We start from the raw sequence: 18,376 nt of genomic DNA, 5'->3' as shown, positions 1-18,376 counted from the left end.
CTAAGAAATTCATTCTCACTTATTTAGAGTTTAATCCTCAATCAAAAGTGTTACATTAGCACCACTGTGAAAACGCAGCAATAAGATACAATGACTCTTTTTTTTTAACACATGATGCATAACCAGAGAAACAGAGCTACACTGTGTTTTAGAAACACTGAGATATCACAATTTAGCACATGAATCTCAACAATGGTGGCAATATTTCTTTATTATTATTATTATTATTCATGCCGCAGTGCATGCTGGGAGTTTTATATTATCCTGGAACCCAGCATGCATTGCGACATGAAACTTTTCACCATTGTTGAGATTCATGTGCTGATTGTTGATATCTGTGTGGGTCTCAGTCAAGCAGGAGTAAAATAAAATTGAATGCACTATATGATTACAATATTCTTTAGAAGACCTGATTACAGAAATATTGATTTCATTTTGTAGATTCACAGATATATGCTAAATATGAAATACCCATAAATTCAAAGAATAAATACAGAAAAGATCAGAGAATCAGACATGTCCAGGATGATTGTGACATCATCACAAAAGCCAAAAACACCTGATCATCTTCCTCTTGGCTCTTTCTTGCCATAACAAAAGTGTTTTATAAACTCACTGTTACAGCAACCAAAGAGAGAGATGAATGGTAAGAAGTCAAGGGACAAGAGACCAACTAAAGCAAATACTGATCTCCATCATGGTGACAACAAATTTTATTAATAACTAAATCTCTGTTAATTCTCAACAAGAACTTTTGTACATGTATGAAAGAAATAATCGTAAACTGGTTTGTAAACTGGTTTCACACTCAGTGTGGCTGGAAGTCAGTTGTAGTTTTTGTGTTTCTCTTTTTTCTGTTCTTGTTTCTCTGTCCTTCAGTGATTCTGCTTATCCGGTGTTCATCAGTGTCTCAATTCACTCTCTTCTTTTCATTCAAGTGGACTATATTAGTGAACTAATGTAGGGAATAGTGAATGAGGGTATAGGGTGTGATTGGGAAAACAGCCTCTGAGTGTCGACTTTGAGCACTGTTAATTCACAGTATATTCCTGTAGGCTACTTTTATTTTCTACGGTATATTACTGTTTTAATGGAAAATGGTATAATATTGTCAGAATTTTACAGCAAGGGTTAACAGTGCATATTTATCAAGACATCAGTAGCTGTATTAGTATCAGTGATACTGGTCTTCATTTATATGAAAAAATGTCATTAAACAAGTATTTAACATATAATGTCTTTATTTCCTTATTTTATGTTGTTTCTACATTAATCTGGAGATTAAATGTGAAGTTATTAAATGATAAAATATAGTAAAAACGTATAGAAACTTGGGTAACACTTTATAATAACGTTCAGTTGTAAGTCATTAATAAGTGGTTAGTTAATGATGAACTAATAATTTACAAAACATTCATAAATTATTAGCAAGTGATATACTAACATTTTATGTATGTTTTGTAAATTTCGTTACAAGTCATTTACAAGTGATTAGTAAATGATTAACTAATTATTTATGAAACATTCATAAATGATTTATAAGTGATATGTTCATTATTTATGTATGTTGTGTAGATTCAGTTATAAGTCATTTACAATTAATTGTTTAATGATTAACTAATCATTTACAAAACATGAATATGCGTTTCATAAATGTTCATTGTTACATTCTTTATGTTTTGCTCACATCAGGTGAACAGTGGTTAAAGACTCCATATGTTTCAGAGAAGACAGCTGTCTATACCCTCACCAGTCAGCACTTACACTGCAGTACACACTACACTACACTACACACTACAGAAGACAGCTGTCTATACCCTCACCAGTCAGCACTTACACTGCAGTACACACTACACTACACTACACTACACACTACAGAAGACAGCTGTCTATACCCTCACCAGTCAGCACTTACACTGCAGTACACACTACACTACACTACACACTACAGAAGATAACTGTCTATACCCTCACCAGTCAGCACTTACACTGCAGTACACACTACACTACACTACACTACACACTACAGAAGACAGCTGTCTATACCCTCACCAGTCAGCACTTACACTGCAGTACACACTACACTACACACTACAGAAGATAACTGTCTATACCCTCACCAGTCAGCACTTACACTGCAGTACACACTACACTACACTACACACTACAGAAGATAACTGTCTATACCCTCAACAGTCAGCACTTACACTGCAGTACACACTACACTACACTACACTACACACTACAGAAGACAGCTGTCTATACCCTCACCAGTCAGCACTTACACTGCAGTACACACTACACTACACTACACACTACAGAAGATAACTGTCTATACCCTCAACAGTCAGCACTTACACTGCAGTACACACTACACTACACTACACTACACACTACAGAAGATAACTGTCTATACCCTCAACAGTCAGCACTTACACTGCAGTACACACTACACTACACTACACTACACACTACAGAAGATAACTGTCTATACCCTCACCAGTCAGCACTTACACTGCAGTACACACTACACTACACTACACACTACAGAAGATAACTGTCTATACCCTCAACAGTCAGCACTTACACTGCAGTACACACTACACTACACTACACACTACAGAAGACAGCTGTCTATACCCTCACCAGTCAGCACTTACACTGCAGTACACACTACACTACACACTACAAAAGATATAGCATATCAAAGCAAAACCAGTGAGTGATGTTCCATAGCACTAAAGACTGCAATTGTACAGTTGCATGTGACGTGTTGTGTGTGTGTGTTTTTGCAGAGTTCCTCGTGCCAGTCCATCCATGGCACCCAGGTTCAACGAGCTAACTGCGTCTGCTGCTGCGTTGCACCTTTGAGTTTGCTTATCAAAGCAAAAACAGTGAGTGATGTTCCATAGCACTAAAGACTGCAATTGTACAGTTGCATGTGACGTGTTGTGTGTGTGTTTTTGCAGAGTTCCTCGTGCCAGTCCATCCATGGCACCCAGGTTCAACGAGCTAACTACGTCTGCTGCTGCGTTGCACCTTTGAGTTTGCTTATCAAAGCAAAACCAGTGAGTGATGTTCCATAGCACTAAAGACTGCAATTGTACAGTTGCATGTGACGTGTTGTGTGTGTGTGTTTTTGCAGAGTTCCTCGTGCCAGTCCATCCATGGCACCCAGGTTCAACGAGCTAACTGCGTCTGCTGCTGCGTTGCACCTTTGAGTTTGCTTATCAAAGCAAAACCAGTGAGTGATGTTCCATAGCACTAAAGACTGCAATTGTACAGTTGCATGTGACGTGTTGTGTGTGTGTGTTTTTGCAGAGTTCCTCGTGCCAGTCCATCCATGGCACCCAGGTTCAACGAGCTAACTACGTCTGCTGCTGCGTTGCACCTTTGAGTTTGCTTATCAAAGCAAAAACAGTGAGTGATGTTCCATAGCACTAAAGACTGCAATTGTACAGTTGCATGTGACGTGTTGTGTGTGTGTTTTTGCAGAGTTCCTCGTGCCAGTCCATCCATGGCACCCAGGTTCAACGAGCTAACTACGTCTGCTGCTGCGTTGCACCTTTGAGTTTGCTTATCAAAGCAAAAACAGTGAGTGATGTTCCACAGCACTAAAGACTGCAAGTGTTCAGTTGCATGTGACGTGTTGTAGCATGTTTGTGTGTTTTTGCAGAGTTCCCTCAAGTCAGTCCATCCATGACACTCAGGTTCAACGGGCTAGCTGCGTCTGCTGCTGCGTTGCACCTTTGGGCTTGCATATCAAAGCAAAAACAGTGAGTGATGTTCCACAGCACTAAAGACTGCAAGTGTTCAGTTGCATGTGACGTGTTGTAGCATGTTTGTGTGTTTTTGCAGAGTTCCCTCAAGTCAGTCCATCCATGACACTCAGGTTCAACGGGCTAGCTGCGTCCGCTGCTGCGTTGCACCTTTGGGCTTGCATATCAAAGCAAAAACAGTGAGTGATGTTCCACAGCACTAAAGACTACAAGTGTTCAGTTGCATGTGACGTGTTGTTTGTGTGTTTTTGCAGAGTCCCCTCAAGTCAGTCCATCCATGACACCTCAGGTGTTCCTTCAAACTACAGCTGGTCCAAAACGCAGCAGCTCGAGTTCTTACCAGAACCAGGAAGTATGACCATATTAGCCCGGTTCTGTCAACACAGCACTGCACAAATTTTAAAATATTGCTGATTACTTACAAAGCACTAAATGGTTAAGCTCCCCAGTACTTGAGCGAGCTCTTAACGCATTATAGTCCTTCACGTCTATTGCGATCTCAAAATTTCCGGCCAGTTGATAATACCTAGAACAGTGGTTCCCAACCCTGTCCTGAAGGACCCCCAACACTGCACGTTTTCTTTGTCTCCCTCATCAAACACACCTGATTCAACTCATCAGCTCATTATCACATGGGTTAATGAGCTGATGAGTTGAATCAGGTGTGTTTGAAGAGGGAGACAAAGAAAATGTGCAGTGTTGGGGGTCCTTCAGGACAGGGTTGGGAACCACTGACCTAGAATATCTAAATCGACTGCAGGCGGCAGATCCTTCTCCTATTTAGCACCAAAACTCTGGAACAGTCTTCCTACCATTGTCCGGGAAGCAGACACACTCAGTCAGTTCAAAGCTAGACTAAAAACACATCTCTTTGACCTAGCATTCACATAACACATTATAGACTTATATAATTCCATATTAGGCTGCATAGATTAGGCCAGCCGGAACCGGGAACACTTCCCATAAATCCTGATGTTCTCGTTCCATCATAAGAAGAATGGCGTCTACGTTAATATTAGTCTCTCTGCTTATACCGAGGTTTACCGCAGTCCGCCAGATCCAGGCCGTATCCACATCAGATGAAGGACCTACGCCTGGACGCGACGACAACGCAGTACTGAATTGTCAACCAGTCTCTCCGTTTCTGAAGTGAGGTGGACTCCGGCCGTATCCAGACTAGATGGTGGACCTGCACGTGGACCCAACCATGACGCATCCCTGAAGTGCCGACCTCATTGACACGACCAATCTGACTTCTGATCTGTAATGCTGCCTGGATCATAATCATACACTGTTCGCTTGTTGGCCAGAGGAGAACTGGCCCCCGACTGAGCCTGGGTTCTCCCAAGGTTTTTTTCTCCATTCTGTCATCTGATGGAGTTTTGGTTCCTTGCCACTGTTGCCTTGGCTTTGGCTTGCTTAGTTGGGGACATTTAATATTCAACAATATTATTGATCTGCCTAATTAGGGTGGACAATGATGCAATTTTCTTCTAGAAACAAACTTTGTTGTATTATTTTCATTTTATCAATGTGAAGCTGCTTTGATACAATCTGTATTGTAAAAAGCGCTATATAAATAAAGGTGACTTGCCTTGACAACATGAATTTACTTCAAACTAAAGATTTGACTTTTCATACAGCAAAATACACTGCATCTATTTGTCTCATTAGCTCTCAAAAAACTTTAACCTTACAGTTCATTAAATATTTTAACACAGCTAACTCAACATTAATTGTTTTTAAATCTTCACAATCTATAGCCACACTGTTAGACCTTACCGGGTTTTTTTACAGTAAAATACTGGCAACACTGTTGCCAGTAAAATACTGTTAATTGTACAGTTCTTTACTGTAATCTAGTTTGTTTCTGTAAAAATGCACTAAATTATAGTTAACTAATTACACTTGCAGAAACCGACTGCCTTAAATTGACCAACTGTCATTTAAATGTATTAACTAAAATTTATAATGCATTAATAATGTGAGCAAAGTATTACTGTGAACTTCTTTCATTTGAGACCACTAAAAAACTATTGTACATAAAAAGATTTCCACTGGATCAGCAACTACACAGTCACCGTCTGTTAAATAAAGCAACATGCAGCATATCATCAACGTTTGTAGATCTTCTCCTGGACTGAAGCACAGGCTCTACTCTTCTGCACAATGGTGACCCAAAAAAATAATTTTACAGTAAACTACTGGCAACAGTGTTGCCAGTATAAACCTGTTTTATAACTTACAGTTTATTACTGTTAAAATACATTTTGTGGGTGTGTCTTTTTTATCTTACACAGTTAACCCTTTCAACCCCTCAGGGAAATCCACACTACGAGTAAAAAGTAACAATGCAGTGAGATAATTAAGGGAATATGTAAGTGACTGTAAGCAGAATCACTGAAGAAAAGAGAAACACAAGAACAGAAAATAGAGAAACACAATAACTATGACTGACTTCCAGCCATTACACATTATTACACTTATTATTAACCAGTATGACTTTATTTCTGTCATACAGAAGTTGTTATTGAGATGTTTAATTGAAAATGTTTGGTTTGAAGTTACCATTATAGAGATCAGTGCTTGCTTTAGTTGGGATGCTGATGCTAAAACATTAGTTTTTCTTTTGCTGCTTGAGCTGTGTTTTTGCAAGTCACTTGTGCACACACAGTTTATGAATGACTGCAGTTATAATGATAATGATGACAAAATCATCATATTGCCTGTTCATTCACTAAGAAATTCATTCTCACTTATTCAGAGTTTAATCCTCAATCAAAAGTGTTACATTAGCACCACTGTGAAAACGCAGCAATAAGATACAATGACTCTTTTTTTTTAACACATGATGCATAACCAGAGAAACAGAGCTACACTGTGTTTTAGAAACACTGAGATATCACAATTTAGCACATGAATCTCAACAATGGTGGCAATATTTTTTTATTATTATTATTATTATTCATGCCGCAGTGCATGCTGGGAGTTTTATATTATCCTGGAACCCAGCATGCATTGCGACATGAAACTTTTCACCATTGTTGAGATTCATGTGCTGATTGTTGATATCTGTGTGGGTCTCAGTCAAGCAGGAGTAAAATAAAATTGAATGCACTATATGATTACAATATTCTTTAGAAGACCTGATTACAGAAATATTGATTTCATTTTGTAGATTCACAGATATATGCTAAATATGAAATACCCATAAATTCAAAGAATAAATACAGAAAAGATCAGAGAATCAGACATGTCCAGGATGATTGTGACATCATCACAAAAGCCAAAAACACCTGATCATCTTCCTCTTGGCTCTTTCTTGCCATGACAAAAGTGTTTTATAAACTCACTGTTACAGCAACCAAAGAGAGAGATGAATGGTAAGAAGTCAAGGGACAAGAGACCAACTAAAGCAAATACTGATCTCCATCATGGTGACAACAAATTTTATTAATAACTAAATCTCTGTTAATTCTCAACAAGAACTTTTGTACATGTATGAAAGAAATAATCGTAAACTGGTTTGTAAACTGGTTTCACACTCAGTGTGGCTGGAAGTCAGTTGTAGTTTTTGTGTTTCTCTTTTTTCTGTTCTTGTTTCTCTGTCCTTCAGTGATTCTGCTTATCCGGTGTTCATCAGTGTCTCAATTCACTCTCTTCTTTTCATTCAAGGGGACTATATTAGTGAACTAATGTAGGGAATAGTGAATGAGGGTATAGGGTGTGATTGGGAAAACAGCCTCTGAGTGTCGACTTTGAGCGCTGTTAATTCACAGTATATTCCTGTAGGCTACTTTTATTTTCTACGGTATATTACTGTTTTAATGGAACATGGTATAATATTGTCAGAATTTTACAGCAAGGGTTAACAGTGCAGAGGACTATCATAGTATGTTTGTTTAAAGCTGCTTTGTATTGTTGTGTATTTTAAAAAGCTCTATAAATGTCCTAAAACGATGTGCATTTTGCTTGTAGTTTTGTGTTAATAAAAATGTAATATATTACATCTCATAATTCAGTTTCAGAATTCATTATGTATTGTATTGTGTAATTTAATACAATTTTTATATAAGTTTTGATTCTCTAATTTTATTACATTAAATGTTATTGTGTTGTATGATGTTGTATGATGTTCTGTATTAAGAATTATTATGACATAAATCATATGCATTAGTACACAAATGACATGCTTGTAATAAAAAAAGCATATTATGCCCTATTTCTTTAAAACAAATAACTTCGTCACAAAACATACTTTAACATGTTATTTCTTTAAAATAAAGATTATTATATGAATTAAGGGGTTTGATTAATTACATTAAGATTGTGATTCCATAATTATATTATAGTGTTCTTTAGTCAAGGCTAGACAAAATTAATATTTATGCCCACAAAACATAGCTAGCATTCTGTAATTTATTTAAATGTAATAGTAAAAATAGTAATATACACAAATAAAATATTATTTTATGGCTCTTTTAATAAATAAAAGTGTACTTGTAACATATTGCGCTGATTATTGAGGATAAAAAATAATTACATAATTATAATTGCATTACGAATGGCTGTGAATACGGTAAGGCAGTATTCAGTGCAGTTAAAGCTCATAGCACGATCATCGGATAACGTTAGCTGTATGCTATGCTATTATCTAAGCTAACTAAAAACACACGAACAACGAGAAATGTTTAATTTCACAATCTATAGCTTCGGTTAAATACTAGTATATGAAACGTATAATATAAAATACATTAAATACATTAATGACTCGTTATAACGTAGTACAAACGTCTTCTATGATAAAATGATTTTGTATGATTTGTAACCAGGCACTAAAGCGATTACCCATAAAACGGGCTTTGAGCCAATCGGATTGCTTGGGTCCTACGCCCGGACCCAATAGAGCTGGTAAGTCCCGCCCCTTCCGTAAAACCCCGCTGGACCTCAAAGTTGAAAAACCGCCAATGCAAGTGAATGGGAGAAAATAATTATTTTCTGGTCCCGTTTGAATTGTGCCATGAATGTGAACATATGTTGTCTGTGAATTTTTTATATAACTCTTCATGTTACGAGTTTGACAGTATATGGTATGATTTTTCAGCTAGCAGTTGTGGAAAAGACATAACGACAAAAGACTACATGTCGCCTATGTGACGTCACCCCATAAAGTTGACTTATCCGTGGTTTTCGCCAACCTCAACGATTTTGTCCTCTCCCTGAAAGAAGGAGGTGAAGTGCACCAAAGACACAGCCATGTTTAGCGGGATCCGTGAGCTAGTCCGTGTGCTGGTGGTGTTGACGTTTCAAACGCGTCGAGAGTTGTAGTCCACAAAGTGCTCTCACACAAAGTCTAACCGTATCAAACTTCTACCCGCTAAATTGTAGCATTCTTTACACGAAAAGTTATATAAAAAATTCACAGACAACATATGTTCACATTCATGGCACAATTCAAACGGGACCAGAAAATAATTATTTTCTCCCATTCACTTGCATTGACGGTTTTTCAACTTTGAGGTCCAGCGGGGTTTTGCGGAAGGGGCGGGACTTACCAGCTCTATACACCGAGTAACCATATTATTCACCACACCGGCTCAGACCCCGCTCAAATCAACCTAAGTCGGCACGTGACTCCTCACTCTCAATAGGAAGACGCCAGAAAAGACGCACAAGTATTGCTGTGATCAATGAAAACAATACAAAAATGAGCCTGTCGCTTAATCAAACTGTATAAAGTGTGTTTGATGGTTGTGTAAATATGAGAAATACCTTAAACTTATCTCCTTACCTCAGAAGACTCGACGCTGATTCTCTTCTTCTTCTTTATTGGCGGCTCGAATTAGCTGAAACTCATGAGGGAAGAGGCGGCGCGCGCGAGCGGTGACGTCATAGACAGCCAACGGTAGATCAAAGACGCCTCAAAATAATTTTCATAGCGACTAAGCACATGTAAACATAAACATAATCACACAAAAATAACAATAAGGATTACACACCGCTTCTCTGTATTCTTTCTGCTGGTTGTGCAAAGCTGTGGTGAGATGGAGACAGTAATCGTGAAAACTGTGTGTTGTTTAAAGTTCATAGTATTTGTTCTGACTTCATGAAGCCTCGTGGTGTGAATGAAACATCAAACTGACTAGAACTCTATGTATATGAAATGTATATGATACTGGATTATCAAGGGTGAAACTGTTAATAATGTAGACAGACAGCAATCTCATTCAATGTCAGTCATGTGTGGGTAAATATAATTTGATTAAACATTTAAAAGCTCATGAGAAATTTAAAACATGAAATGTGCAATAAGCAAACAATGCTTCATGGCTTTCAGAAATAAAATTATTTTATTAGAAAATAAAAATGGACAACAAAATTGATAAAATGAGTAGGCCTAAAGAGTTTAATTAATAATTACATGAAGCAAAATACAAACAATAAAGTAAAAGTGAAGGAGAATGAGACAGATCTCTCTCTTTACTGACTTATAAGAGCCAAAGCATCTCAAGAGAAGAGAAAAAAGTCTCCAGTTTCAAAGAAGATAGGCTACATGAAAGTATATCTTCCGTTTGCATGGAAGAGTAGAAGTGGAAGAGAAACTAAATGTCCTGATGAAAAACGAGTTAAAAATTAATATCAGATTCATGTTATTAATGTGATTCTCTCTTAAAAGTGTTATGGCCTTCTTTTCCAATGTGAATTTTCTGGCACTTTTTCAGTTCATCTTCTGTAATAAAGGACTTCAGCACTGAAACACTGACGTAATATTACGAATGAATCTTCTCCTTTGTGTGAATCTTCAGGTGTTTCTTCAGGACTGAAGCCCAATGAAACTGTTTACTGCACTGATCAGTTAAATGTTCTTTCTTCAGAATGAGAAGCTGATGTGATTTCAGTGAAAAACCTGATTATAGGCACAAATCACATTTCTGAAGTGAGAACTATTAAATATATTTGATTAATGACAATTATCTAACATAATATTAACATTTTATATTGACAAAAACAAAACAAAACAGAAAGCCTGAGCCACTTCTTCCGAGTGTGAACTCTCATGTGACGCTTAAGAGATGATTTGTGTCTGAATCTAGTTCTGCAGTGGTTTTCTTCAGTGTGGATCCTCAAGTATGTATTTTCTCATGTTTATGTAAATTTTGCCGCAGTGAAAAACTCTTTCCACACACAGAACATGAATGTGGCTTCTCCTTCATATGAACTGTCAGGTGTCTCTTCAGGTTTGATGATCCAATAAATGTTTTGCCGCATTGATCACACGTGAACGGCTTCTCTCCGGTGTGAACTCTCATGTGAACATCAAGATGATGTTTGTATGTGAAACGGCTTCCACACTGAACACACATATGTGCCTTTTCTCCAGTGTGGATTTTCACATGTCTCTTAAGGGATGTTGATTGTGTGAAACTCTTCCCACACTGATCACATGTGTGTGTTTTCTCTCCAGTGTGGATACTTATGTGTTCCTTCAGATGTGTTTTTTGTATAAAACTCTTCCCACACTGATCACATGTGAACGGCTTCTCTCCAGTGTGAACTCTCATGTGAATCTCAAGATTATGTTTGGCTGTGTAACTCTTTCCACACTGAGTGCAGGTGAAAGATTTATTGGCTATTCCTTTCTTTAAAAATATCTTTTTATTCTTTGAGTGACTCAAAGGTTTTTCTCCAGGTTTGACATGATGTTCCTCCTCCACTTCACTCAGTTCTTCACTCTCCTCCTTCACTTCGCTCAGTTCTTCACTCTCCTCCTTCACTTCACTCAGTTCTTCACTCTCTTCCTTCACTTCACTCAGTTCTTCACTCTCCTCCTTCACTTCCATCAGTTCTTCACTCTCCTCCTTCACTTCGCTCAGTTCTTCACTCTCCTCCTCCACTTCACTCAGTTCTTCACTCTCCTCCTCCACTTCACTCAGTTCTTCACTCTCCTCCTTCACTTCACTCAGTTCTTCACTCTCCTCCTTCACTTCACTCAGTTCTTCACTCTCCTCCTTCACTTCACTCAGTTCATCACTCTCCTCCTTCACTTCACTCAGTTCTTCACTCTCCTCCTCCACTTCACTCAGTTCTTCACTCTTCTCCTTCACTTCACTCAGTCCTTCACTCTTCTCCTTCACTTCACTCAGTTCTTCACTCTCCTCCTTCACTTCCATCAGGTCTGGAATGAAAGAAAAAAGGTTTCATTTTCATGAAAATAATTAGAAGAGAGAAATATGAAAGTGAGCCCTGATGTAATAGCAGAAAGTACTAGTAGACAACTGCTATAACATATTATCATAATTCTGGTGTAAATTATAAATTAATTGCATTAATGAGGTACATTGATATTTCAGTTATTATTTTCAAGGCATTTCTGAAGTGAGAACTATTAAACATATTTGATTAATAACAAATATTTAATGTAATATTAACTTTTATACAATACTGCCTATGGGTGTGCAAAATTGACAAAAAATATTATATCAATATGTGTTAGGATTTTTACGATAACAATAATGAAACAATATTTTGCTAATGAAACAATCATGAAACAATATTAAAACCACCAGTAGGTGACGGTAAGTCCATATCTAAATGAGCGATTAATTGAATTAGGAATTGAATTAGGAATTGAATTATTATGCATTACTTCTTGTATACTCAATCTATGGCAAATTTTTGCAAAACACTGTCTGAATGTTTCCTGTAGAACTGAAAAGCTCTTAAACCTGTTGCGCCGGCGCCAATAAAGTCATGCAGATAGCAGATTTGAACAAAAAAACCAAGTGCAAATACAAATGCAAAAATAAGATGAGTAAAAAAATAGGATATATGATCACAGAAACCCCCTGTTAACAGGTTAATGTCACGTTTCCCATTCCATGACTAGTAAAATAATCGCAATTTACTCTCTGTAAAATGGCGTAATCCGCAGAGTGATGGACACGGAGATGGGTTAAAAGGTTGGTGGCTACACATTCTGCAGATTGGGTTTAAGGGGATCGCACACCTGACGAGAAGTGCCGCGACGCGTCTAGGACAACTCGAGGTATCGCCCACCGGACGCGCACTTTCTCAGTTTATGGCCAGCAATATTGTTATGTCTAAGAACATTATGAAATGAAGATAATGCCTGTCTGTACTATGTTATGATTGTACTGTACAATTAAATAAAATAGTAGCTGAGTCTGCGATCTGAACACTTTACCTCAGACCATCCGTTAACTGAATGAATTGAGAATCTCAACGCTCTGTGTCGCGGCCGGATTTTGAGCCGTTGCTGGGCGCAGTTGCTGGGCACCGCGGATAGACACCGAATGACACCGCCGGTGTGTGTACACTCATAGAGAATAATGCGTTCGAATTTTAAAGACGTGCGCTTCTTGTCCGGTGTGCGACCCCCTTTAAGGAGATGGTTTCTTTAGGAGATGTTGTGAGCTTAATTTTTTCGGGTGTGGACAGAGTGTTTCACTCTCTCGCTCAGACGTCATTCTTCTCAGATTAGCTGTGCGGGCGCGCGCTGCGTCGTCTTCTTATTTGATAGGTGTCAGCGGGTGCAATACAGCCACCTGAGAGGTCAACCAGGTACTGGCGCTGGAGTATTTACGTGTCATGTTATCATAAGAGTCCTGTTCATTTTAACCCCCTGGGGTCAGCAATTACGCCGGCGGGATCTGCTCATTTTTTCCCTTATCAGTGCAAAACAGATTCAAAATAATCTGTTGATTTTGATCTTACATGCTTGTGATAAACATCAATCGATCCTGTTAAGTGTGTATTATTTTTGTGTATATTCACAATAAAAACAACGTGTTTTGCTTTTTGCCAAATGAAGAAAAATAAACATGATGCGAGTTCTGCTTTCTCTCTGTCAGTGTAGTCCATTCTGAAACGCGTCCGAAAATGAACTGTAACTCAGCGAATACTCAAGTCAATCAGGCATACAGACACACAGGCATGAAGCTTAAATTCTCTTCTTTTAAATGAAGTAATTTTTATAAAAAACAAATAGTCTCAGTTTATGTAATATGTATGAAAAGAGAGAGATGTCAGTCGTTCTCATCTCAGCTCATTATGTTTTAATGTGACCCCGCCCACTGAGAGCGCGCACTATTCAAACGCAAAAAATCTGAGGTGATCCAGGCAAACATGTGAATGCCTACATCAGCTGGATAACACACACCGCGGGTCATGTACTTTACGACGCTGTGAGGAATAATACTATCTTAATAATAATCCTTAAAAATCCTTAATAAAGAAAATTTACCTCAGAAGTGCTAGAAGTTTCATTTCGAGGAGCAACGGATCCTGCTGAGGAATAGGTCAGTTCTATATCTGCTTTGTTCTAATCGCAAGTGTCTGTACACACAAAAAGACTGTTTAAATATGAATCGCGTTTCTATGTATGAATGAATGAATGGACAGATGCTACAGCTGGAAAAAAAGACTGTTTAAAAATGAATCGCGTTTCTGTGTGTGAATGAATGAACAAGCTTTTACCAAACTCTATTGCTATACTGAGATGAGTGAAAATCGACTACAAAAATAGGATTATAAAGTTTTTACTGTAAAATACTGCCACATAAAATAAGCTTATAATGTTGCCAATTTCTGCTCATATATATAGGCTATATTCAAACTAATGAATCCTTAACTTTTGAAATAAATATGATAAAATGTATAGCCTACTTTAGTTTTTGCAAAGAAAGATTACACTGGAAATATTGTTACAATTTTAATTGTTGTAATTGTATAACCTAATATATATATATATATATATATATATATATATATATATATATATATATATTGCTCTTGCATTCTTTCTTGTGGCTCAGTGACACACCTGAATGAATGGCTCATTATGTATGCGGGCCCCATTGTCTCCTCAGGTGTGAACCACTAAATATGCATGATGGTGTTGGATCGTTGACGCCCACTCGCCTTGCCTTTCCAAACAGAAAGTGTCTTACAAAATTTAAATCAATGTATTGTTTTATGTGAGTGATTAGGCAGGATGATTTTCACATAATTTTGAAGAAAAAACTCTAGGCGACAAAATGCATTTTTCAGAAGTCTTATGGACACATATTTAGTATTTTGAGGCCTTATTTCAGAAACTTTAGTTTTTTCAATAACCATGCATAAACATTACTTCACATTAAACATTATTCTCTCAAAAATACAAACATGTACATACATGTTGCTCACATATTATGGTAGCCCTGTTTGTGCTAAATAGAGTGTAATTACACCTTTGCCATTACTATGTTTATAAGCAACTGAAAAAAGCACAAATGTCAGTGCATGTCAGAACATCTCAAGGACCCCCAAAAACACCTAGACCCCAGAGGGTTAAACATTGTGGTTATCGCCAATACCAGTATATTGTCACACTCTAAATTAACATGATGTCAATATTTCATGCTTTGAATATCACGATTATCGTCAACACCGGTATATTGCGACACCCCTAAATTGAATCGTTTGTTCAAACGATTTGTTCATAATTACTGATTCATTTAGAAATTAAGCAAGTGGATAGGCTTGTTTGACTTCATGCAGCTCTGCGCAGATCGATCAGTGTCTGGCTTGGAGCAGGGCATGCCCGTTAGAAATGTTGTCCGACTTGAGACAGCGCCAACTCCACGTGGATGTGACGTATGCCATCAAGTACGCAAGAATACTAGAACACTAGATACTAACAGTGCAACTGATCATCTTTTCTCCACTTTAACATCCTGCTTGGACAACTTCTGCCCCCTTTCCTTCAGGCCAGCCCACGCCACACCCGCTGCCCCCTGGTTATCTGATGATCTCCGTGAACATCATTCTTAACTCAGGGCTGCAGTGCAGAGAGGAAGTGGCGCAAATCAAAAGATCCTACTGACCTTGGTCTTTATCAATTCCTCCTTTCTTCCCTCTCTGCTAATATCTCTACTGCAAAAATGACTTACTATCACAACAAAATAAACAATTCTTCAGACTCTCGCAAACTTTTCAAAACCTTCTCCTCTCTTCTCAACCCTCCTCCTCCTTCATCAACCGTAACATCTGACGATTTTGCCACATTCTTCATAAATAAAACCACCACCATCAGCGGCCAATTTACCAATCCACAAACGGACACACACATTTTACCAGCTAACACACACATTTTACCCTCCTTGCCTTTACGTTCAGAGGCAGAAGTCTCCAAACTCCTCCTTTCCAATCGCCCTACCACCTGTCCTCTTGATCCTATTCCCACTAACCTACTTCAAGCCATTTCATCCTCAGTTGTACCCGCACTCACATACATCATAAACACCTCTCTTCACACTGGTACCTTTCCCACAGCATTTAAGCAGGCTCGGGTAACCCCACTGCTTAAGAAACCCATTCTAAATCCAGCACATCTGGAAAGTTATAGACCAGTATCTCTTCTTTCATTTGTCGCGAAACACTTGAAAGAGTTGTTTTCAACCAGATCTCTTCCTTCCTTACACAGAACAACCTCTTGGACAGCAACCAGTCTGGTTGCAAAAGCGGACACTCAACTGAGACTGCCCTGCTCTCAGAAATTGAAGCTCTGAGACTGGCAAGAGTAGCTTCCAAATCCTCAGTTCCCATCCTGCTGGATCTGTCTGCTGCCTTTAACACAGTTAACCACCAGATCCTCCTGTCAATCCTAGAGATAAAGGGCATCTCGGGGGCCGCTGGTTCAAGTCTTACCTCTCAGGTAGGTCCTTTAGGGTATTGTGGAGGGTTGTGGTGTCTAAGACCCAACATCTAGCTACTGGAGTGCCTCAGGGCTCAGTGCTTGGACCACTTCTCTTCTCCATCTACATGAAATCACTAGGTTCTGTGATTCAGAAACATGGCTTTACCTATCACTGCTATGCTGATGACACACAACTCTACCTCTCATTCCAGCCTGACGATCTGACGGTAGCTGATATAATCTCAGCCTGCCTGACAGACATTTCTAGTTGGATGAAGGACCACCACCTTCAAATTAACCTTGCGAAAACAGAGCTACTTGTGGTCAACCCGGCCAACCCAACACTTCCATCACAACTTTATTCAGCTAGGCTCGTCATCCATAACTCCATCAAGGTCAGCCAGGAACCTTGGAGTGGTAATTGTTGATCAATTGAACTTCACAGACCACATTGCTAGAACTGCCCGTTCATGTAGATTTGCCTTGTACAACATTAGGAGGATCAGGCCCTTCCTATCAGAACATGCTACTCAACTCCTTGTCCAAGCACTAGTTCTATCCAGACTGGACTATTGTAAAGCTTTCCTGGCTGGTCTTCCAGCTTGCACGGTCAAACCTCTGCAACTGATCCAGAATGCTGCAGCCAGAGTGGTCTTTAACAAGCCGAAGAGAGCACGTCACTCCTCTCCTCACAAAATTGCACTGGTTGCCAGTTGCCCCTCACATCAAATTCAAGTCACTGATGTTTGCCTACAGAACAACCAATGGCTCTGCTCCCTTTTACTTAAACTCATTACTTCAGACTTATGTGCCATCCAGAAACTTGCGCTCTGCAAACGAACAACGTCTTGTGGTGCCATCTCAAAGAGGCACAAAATCTTTCTCTGACCTTTACCGTGACTGATCTAACTCAACCAGAGCTGCTGAGTCCATAGCCACTTTCAAGAAACGTCTGAAGACGCCTCTTTTTCGACAGCACTTGATCCAGTAATACTAACACTTTATCTTCATATATATATAAAAAAAGTACAAGTTCTGTGTTAAATAAAACTGAGAAGGGTCATAGCACTTGCATATTGTTGTCGTACTGTTAGTTTAACTGCTTCTAGGGTTCTCATTTGTTAGTCGCTTTGGATAAAAGTGTTGTTTTTTTGTGTGTAAAATGTAAAGACCCTTTCAAACCAAAATTTAAATATCCCTCAGGCTAAAGGAAATGCACATTCTTGCGTGTACAGTAGAGGGCACAGCTCAAACAAACCTTTCAACTCTTCAGCCTTTTTGGATACCAGTGTTTTTTGCTAGTTTCAGCTCGACGCATTTATCATTTTCACATCCTGCTCCACGTTGTTTAAATAGCAAATGCATTTTCAACCATTTGCTCGCCCATGGGTGTGTTGATCTGAAAACGAGGTGTGTTCAGGCCCATTGTTGGCGTGTTTGAGGAAACTGAAATAGACTAAAGCCCTATTCGCACTGGATTAGTATTATCTGGGGACCTCGTGTGATTTAGAAAGGAAAAGTGACTTCGCATCACTGCCAGATTCAAACTGTGCTTTCGTGCTTTGGCTGGCGCTGTGCCAGAGTCGGACGCGCTCAGCGCTGTCATTTATCACAACTACGCAGTGATTTCAACCTCATAATGTTTATTTTAAGTTTCAGATATTTAAATACACATAAGCACGAGTAAAACAATACATTTGGAGTTTGTAAAATACACACTGATGTCTGTGGAAGCAGCAATAACAATCTATTCAAATATAATTTGCCGACATGTGTTAACGTTATTCATATCAGACAAACATAGTGGAAGTAACTATAAAGTTTACTCTATTCTTCTCAGTTCACCGGCCACTTTCTTTCATTTATTTCGGGAGAAAATGATGAATTCACATGCTGT

General features: G+C 38.6%; 1 protein-coding gene and 1 long non-coding RNA gene across 6 annotated transcripts in view; one reads left to right on the top strand and one right to left on the bottom strand.

The window, feature by feature from the left end:
• The first annotated feature begins 3,309 nt into the window (after positions 1 to 3,309).
• LOC311079206 lies at positions 3,310 to 3,987 on the top strand. Of its 2 annotated transcripts, XR_014605352.1 has the most exons (4): positions 3,311 to 3,420; positions 3,496 to 3,594; positions 3,677 to 3,776; positions 3,859 to 3,987. It is a non-coding gene; the product is annotated as an uncharacterized lncRNA (long non-coding RNA). The 2 variants fall into 2 exon arrangements; XR_014605351.1 differs by having other exon boundaries at positions 3,310 to 3,594.
• Positions 3,988 to 10,171: 6,184 nt separating this feature from the next.
• LOC311090680 (uncharacterized protein) overlaps positions 10,172 to 18,376 on the bottom strand; it is a 55,014-nt gene continuing 46,809 nt past the window's right edge. For all 4 annotated transcript variants that reach the window (XM_084126118.1, XM_084126121.1, XM_084126119.1 and 1 more), the window contains one exon: positions 10,172 to 11,955. In XM_084126118.1, coding sequence (XP_083982244.1) covers positions 10,904 to 11,955 — 1,052 coding nt within the window. In that variant the 3' untranslated portion in view covers positions 10,172 to 10,903. The remainder of the gene's footprint in view (positions 11,956 to 18,376) is intronic.

The sequence above is a fragment of the Abramis brama genome, assembly GCF_963993115.1.
Source record: "Abramis brama genome assembly, chromosome: 1".
Lineage (NCBI taxonomy): Eukaryota > Metazoa > Chordata > Actinopteri > Cypriniformes > Leuciscidae > Abramis > Abramis brama.
This window is presented reverse-complemented; position numbering and strand designations above follow the sequence as displayed.